Genomic DNA, 7,350 nt, shown 5'->3' on the forward strand with positions numbered 1-7,350 from the left:
AGCAGAAGCGTACTTGCAAAAGGGGAAGATGCAATAACAAAAGTGCGGGGCTTCAAGACAGTAGATTTTTTCCAGGGAAGAGTATGTTTTACTTTTAGAAGTAGGTTCACCTTGGTGTAAAGACTTCTGACCTACACTGATCCAACAGTTTCCTAACTGGTCCTCCTACTTCTACTTTTGCTTCCCTACAGCGAATTCTCCACTGACCATTTAAAGATATAAATCAGATCATGTCACTCCTCTGCTTACAACTCTCCCACACTCAGAATAAAACCCAGACGTTTCACCGTGGCCCAGTTGGCTAAGAATTGGCTCCTACTTATCTCCCTCAACCCTTCTGCCCACCCCTCAACCCTCACCATCCCTCCATCTCACATTTTATCTTTCACTTCAACTTTGCTCACTCTATTTTAACCAGCAAATTCATTCCCAACTATGGGTCTTTGCAATAACTGTTTCTTCTGCCTAGAATGCTCATTTCATCCAGGTCTCTTCTCAAACTTTAGCTCTTTAAATCACCATTATAACATTATACCCTACCCCACATTTCCCACTGACCCCTTTCTTGGTTTTCTGCACATTCAAAGCAATCTGAAATTATATTTTTTCTTCACCTCCCCTCCGCAGAAAGAATGTAAGCTTCATGAAATGAAATCACTCTCTTGAAGAGATATCTGCACCCTCATGTGCACTGCAACATTATTCACAACAGCCAACACATGAAAACAACCTAAGTGGTGTCTATCCACAGATGAATGAGTAAAGAAAATGTGATATACATATATATAATATATAATATTATTGGACAAATTGGAATAATATTATAATATATTATAATATAATATTATATATTGAATATATTACATACTAATACAATATTATATATTATAAATATTATATTATATATATATAAAGGAATATTATTCAGTCACAAAAAAAGAAGAGGATCTTATTTGCAACAACACAGATGAACCTGGAGGGCATTATGCTAAGTTAAATAAGTCAGAGAACGAAAAATACTGCATGATCTCACTTATACGTGGAGTCTAAAAAAGCCAAACTCATAGAAACAGAGAGTAAATTGGTAATTGCCAGGGGCTGGGAATGGGGGAAATGGGGTACAAACTTCCAGTTATTAAAATAAATAAGCTCTGAGGATCTAATGTACAGCATGGTGACTACAGTTAACAATACTGTATTGTATACTTGAAAGTAGCTAAGACAGTTGATCTTAAATGTCCTCAGCACACACGGGTACACACACAAAATGGTAATTACGTGAGGTGATGGATGTATTAACCAACCTTGTTTTGGTAATCATTTCATAAAACGTACATATGTCAAATCATCACATTGTATACTTTGAAACTTATAATACAACGTTATACGTCAATTATATCTTAATAAAGCTGGGAAAAAAAGAATGTAAGTTTCATGAGGACAGGGACTCTGTCTTGCTGCTGTACTCTTATTGCCTAGAATACTGCTACATCAATGAAACGACTATTTTTCCATATGTTTGCAAGGCCTTATATACAAGGATCTTCATTTCTACCTTGTTTGTAGTACTGAAAAATAGGGACAATATAAAAATCATAGATATACTTTCAATGGAATGTGATACAGATATGAAAAGAAGTGATATAATCTCAATGTGCTGAAACAAAAAGAGGTCCCCAAGACATATTTACTCCATAGAATCTATGATGCCATCAGATGTAAGATTCACATGTAAATTATTGATATTATACCAAAAAAGGAACTGCCCAAGATGTGAATGTAAAAGGAAATGCCTGTATATAGCTGAATAATAGGTAAACACAAATGAACCTACAATACAGAAAGATACAACAAGGAAACTTGCATAGCTCAATCCTGAAAAATGAATAGAACGAAGAAAAAAAAATCCCTGAAAATTTAAACCACAAGTCAGTTAATGTGGATTTGCAGTCTGACTCATACTATTAGTGTGGTCCAAAAACTCTCAGGAAGAGAATTTAAAGTAGTATTAGGTTGGTAGTAAGCCCAAGTGACCGACAGAAGCAAACATCTCTGGAGGAAATAGACGTCAATTCAGGACTACAATGATTGTAAGTTATTATCAACCATAAAACATATCTCAATTTCAGTCATGTTAAAATGTGAGTATAATAGAATTAATAAAATGCAACATCATCAAGTGAAAACTAGAAGGTGCAGAATGCTCCCATTATGTGGGGAGAAAATGTGTGTGTGTGTGTGTGTGTGTGTGTTTGTGTGTGTGTGTGTGTACTTTTTAATGATTACAAAATGAATGAAAAGATTTGCAGTGGTTCTTTTAGTCTTGGCTAGGAGGAACTTTTACATTTTTATGCTACTTTAATTTTGTACCATACGTGTTTATTACTTTTTTCCCTTAAAATAAAACTTTAAGAAATCAGAAATAAAATGTACCTTTCCATGATTTTTTAACCATACTGTAATTCCCTTTACAGGCTCACCTCATCCCCAAACCTTAATCTTTAAGAATGGAAATAATTAAAAAGTGAGTAAGTTTTTCCTTATGTTTGGTTTCAAATTTCACAGGATGAATCTCACCATTCTTTAAGGGAAACAACAATATGAAGAAAATAATCCAAATGTATTTATTTAGCACCCATACATCCATGGTTAAGTACCAAAGTCATTAGAACAATGAGTTTTCAGATTTAAAACAATGCCTCTAAGATTTCACAATCTAAAGCTGAAAATGAATGCCCACACAAACTAATATTGTAGACAAACATATATATGATTGTAGTCCTCCAGAATACTTCCCCCATAAGAATGTGCCCAGAGTCTTCATAAATTTTGTTCAGTTATTTATATCCACAGTCCCTAAAACAGTATCAGGTTGGTAGTGGGTTCAAGTGACTGAGAAAAGCAAACATAGAGGGCACTCAATAGCATTTTTGAAGAAATGCTGAATTGTATAAATATTGAATGTACATTTATATAAGCATTTCTTCTTTTTTTTCCGGACGCGCAGGCTCAGCGGCCATAGCTCACGGGCCCAGCCACTCTGCGGCATGTGGGATCTTCCCGGACTGGGGCACGAACCTGCGTCCCTTGCATCGGCAGGCGGACTCTCAACCACTGTGCCACCAGGGAAGCCCAAGCATTTCTTCTTAAATAATCAAGGGCCCAAGTGTTTTAAAGTAGTGGTAGGGTAAATGGGGTTTCACATATTCATTCAACAAATATTGATTGAATTTCTACTACGTGCCAGACTAAATGCTATGGACACAAAAATTAATACGACATGCTCTTGACCTTGAACAGCACATAATGATAAATCATTACAATAAATGATAGGCATTATAATTGCGGTACGGACAAATTCATGTGCTATGAGAACACAGAGAGTATAATTGATTCCATAACAGAAAATGGCGGGGAAATTAACAGAGTAGTGACTAATCAGATATGCCTTAATGCTGGCATTCCAAACCTAAATCCCTATTGGACCAGGTAGGTAAATAATGTAAGGGATTTGGTCATAGTCTGGATGACAGCAAACTGAAGAATTTATGCATTTCTCAAAGGGGTAGCTGCTACTTAGTCTAGCCAACTGTTCCCTTATAGGACTGTAGGTCCAATGTTATCAGGTTTCCAATTTTTCAAGAATAGGTGGAAATCACATTTTTGCATGAAACTACTTTGGCAACTGATTAAAAAAGACCTTTTAGATCAAATGAACTATGTCTATGTTTGCCAGTCAAGAGATAATAATCTCTGCTTTCAGGTATAAATCTACTAAGAAGAGAGAAAAAGTTATTTGAGACACCCCTTAATGAACTCAAATTTTTACAAAGCACAGAAAAATTCAGAACGTGTTACCATGAAACCCATTTAAAGACTTATTATCCTAGGGTTCGCTTTTAAGTCACAGAAGGTTTTAGAACTAAATTTTTATGCGTTTATCTGAAATGAAGAAAAGCGTTCCTAATCCAAAATTTTCTAGAGCGCAAGTAATAAAAACACCTCAAATCTAGACACAAGTAAAAATGAAAAGGTATTTTAAAAACTCTTTGTGAAATTAGAACTATCTTTTTATGTCAAATTTGAAATACGTCCTGTTATTGTAAGGGATTATTCCATGATTTAAATAGCATTAATGTCTAAAGGCTAAGCTTAGTAAACTCTATAAACTATAATAAAACTACTGGAAAACGTTTAAAAATTGTTTGTACAATGTCAGTGCTTTAAAGTTATTTTGAGAAATAATTTCCACCTACCTTTTTTGCTTTGGGACCCTAAAAGTTGGAAAAACAAAAGAATTGATAAATTTAAAAAATAATTCAGACATTTAAACAAAACTGTCCTGATTACCTAGCATATTAAAATTAGGAGAAGCTAGGTAAAGACTATAAGGGAACTCTCTGTACCCTCTATGCAACTTTTCTGTAAATCTAAAATCATCTCAAAATAAAAAAGTTTTTTTAGAAAAGAATTCAGACAAAACTACAAGCAAGTCTAGGAAAGACTAAGATAGTTCACCCACTGAAGCATCTCTTGTAAGTAGATTTTACACTCATTCTTACGACGATCAATGATCCATGTTTAATGAAATGCCCAATCACAAAACAGAGCACCAGTCGAGAAGGCACTAGTTTAAAGGATTCTAAAGAAGAAGAAATCACTGACATTAGTGTTGGTACTAATGTCAAGCTTGAAAGTGTGGGAGTGATCTCATATTATAAAGAAACAATCTTTCTGTAAAGTTAGATTGCTGATTTTATAGAAAGAGAACCCGCCATTTAAAACAGGCAAAATTATGACAAAATGATTCTATTCAGCAATGTGTCCTAAAGCAGATCTATGCTTTTTTGGATTTTGGAAAGTACAGTATTTCAATCAATATTTACAAGTACTTTTTAGTAACAGTACTTGTAATCTCCTGATTTGGCCCATGTGTTCATTAGATTTCTGGTAAGGAATTTGTAGGGGACCACGTGACTATAAGATCACACACTTTCCACATTTGATGACTTGTACAGGAGAAGTTAGTGGTTCAAGTCATAAGGTTATCACTGTATAAAATATAAATGTTAAAACTGACACAAAGCAGTAGCTTATATCTTCCTGAAAAGTGCATGTATTTCACTAATTTGTTCAGCAGGTATTTATTAATGATTTACACACAAAGCACTCTGAGATGCTGGAGATGATATGAATAATAATGGAGACCTGGCTCTCATAACTTTTATAAATGTGTTTTATTTTTATCATATTTGCTATCAATTAATAGTTAACATGCTTCCATCTTGAAATAACTACCATACAGCAGAATAGCTAAACAGCATTGGCCCTGTTCCCAAGTAGCCACATTTTAAAGGTGGGGGAATTGTCATCTCTCACCAGTGCTTTTAATGTGACGCAGGTTGAGTTTACGTACATATCCTCACCCATCCTGCAAATCATAGGAGCATCATGTAGTAGAGAAGTTCTCAAAGTTACGAGGGCATAAGAATCACCTAGGATGCTTGTTAAAATGCATATTCCTGGGCTAAAAGTGTACACACTCACTTCTCTCTCCCCATTGTAATTCAGTTCATGTTATTGGTTGAATTGTGCCCCCTCAAAATTCATACATTAAAGTCCTATCTCCCAGTATCTCTGAATTTTACCTTATTTGGAAAGAGGGTCCTTGCTGATGTAGTTAAATTGAGATGAGGTCATACTGGAATAGGGTGGATCTCTGATCCAACATGACTGGCGTCCTTGTTAAAAAAGGGGAAATTTGGACACAGACACACACACAGGGAGAACGCCAGTGAAGAATGAGGTAATGCTGCCACAAGCCAAGAAGTACCAGAAGCTGGCACTTGCAGGGGGAGCATAACCCTGACAACACCTTGAACTTGGACTTCCAGCCTCTAGAACTGTGAAACCGTTAAGTCTCTATTTTTTAAGCCAGTTAGCTTGTGGTATGTTGTTATTTGGCAGCCTTAGGAAACTAATAATGTAGATCTGGAGTCCAGTCTGTTCCTGGAATTTGCATTTTAACTGGTATTCCAGGTTTATTAGAGGCAAATTTTCCAGAAACCACATTCTGAGAAAGATTCCTAGAGGGATCTAAGAACAAGAAACTTATGTACCGATTGGAAGATAATAAATAGGTGCTTATTGTTCCCTTAAGTTATCAGCAGTTTTCAGTCCACTTAAAATCCATTTACTTTCTATTCTCCCTGACATGAATGCTCTCCATGCCCTATTTCTTCTCATCACTTCTGGTAAATTCATAATCATACTTTAAAACACAGCTTGAAAAGCACTGCTCTTCCCTTCCTGTTCCCGTCCCCTCTCCTGCCCCAATTTCAACATTTCCAACTTTGCGTAACTCCATTGTAGTCACTTCAATTATTACAGTTATAAACCTGTATTGTAATTAATTTGCTAAGTCCGTCTTCCATACCAGGGAGAGATGGTAATTTTCACCTTTGTGTCCTTGGCTTCAGCCTAGTGCCAAGCACAAAGAACATGCTCCATATTTTCCCTTAATGAACGAATTAAATAATTAACTAATTACATTTTCCACTTCCTCTGGTTTTAATCATAGAAGAAGATGGAAATCACGTTTAAGAAAATGGGAAATGAGAACATCTTACAGCTACATGTTGGCCTGTGTTCTTGGAGAAGACATGACAGCTGAGGAGTGCAGAAAAGCAAAACAAGAAGCTTTATCATACTTAATAAACACAGGACAGGTTGCATACCCTGAATTACGAAACAATCCAAATTTCCACAAAAGACCACACAAAATAACTTGTGAAAGCAGAGTAAATTGATAAAGCTTTTCATTAATTTATAAGGAGGCAAAAAAACACATTTCCGCCAAGCTGCAATAAAAAAGCAATTTCATGGGAATGTCTATCACTATTGGAAGTTACTAAATTGAGACCGATATTTATATTTAGCAAGAGGTCGAGATTTTAAGACATCATCTGACCGCACTGATCATTCCCCGTTTGCAGAAACTGGTTTTTACTCCCACCTGTCCGCCGGAGCCTGGACAGAAGGCCACAGATCTGGGGAAGGTCCTTCCCCCCCCCCCACCCCAAGGGTATGGGCTCTTTCCTAAACCGACTCGCTCCCCTCTGATAAAATATGACAGGTTCTTGTTACATCATTTAACACGGTGCAGAATCAATGCTCGCCCCTTACCCAGCTCCCCCACTTTCCCTGCTCACCATTTTGAGACAGACACTACCTCCGTAGTCGGCCAAGTCGGAGCTCAGGGTTGCGAGCACAAACGCTCCCGGGTTGTGAGGACAAACGCTCGCGGGTTGTCAGGACGACAAGCCCCTCCCACTGGCGCCAAGGTGGGAG

At 36.6% G+C, this 7,350-nt stretch overlaps 1 protein-coding gene across 7 annotated transcripts in view; it reads right to left on the minus strand.

Moving 5' to 3' along the window:
• The window catches only part of CASC1 (cancer susceptibility 1), a 76,454-nt gene extending 69,149 nt beyond the window's left edge, over positions 1-7,305 (minus strand). For 4 of the 7 annotated variants that reach the window (XM_029204380.1, XM_029204377.1, XM_029204375.1 and 1 more), the window contains exons 1-2: positions 7,212-7,292; positions 4,257-4,274 (exon numbers count right to left, since the gene is read on the minus strand). In XM_029204380.1, the coding sequence (XP_029060213.1) occupies positions 4,257-4,274; positions 7,212-7,214 (21 nt within the window). In that variant the 5' untranslated portion in view covers positions 7,215-7,292. Of the gene's footprint in view, positions 1-4,256; positions 4,275-7,211 lie in introns of all 7 variants that reach the window. The other 3 variants (XM_029204378.1, XM_029204376.1, XM_029204381.1) reach the window with 2 other exon arrangements.
• Between the last annotated feature and the right edge of the window lie 45 nt (positions 7,306-7,350).

This window comes from Monodon monoceros, unplaced genomic scaffold (assembly GCF_005190385.1).
Source record: "Monodon monoceros isolate NGI ecotype Baffin Bay Population unplaced genomic scaffold, NGI_Narwhal_1 Super_Scaffold_6, whole genome shotgun sequence".
In the NCBI taxonomy this organism is placed as follows: Eukaryota; Metazoa; Chordata; class Mammalia; order Artiodactyla; family Monodontidae; genus Monodon; species Monodon monoceros.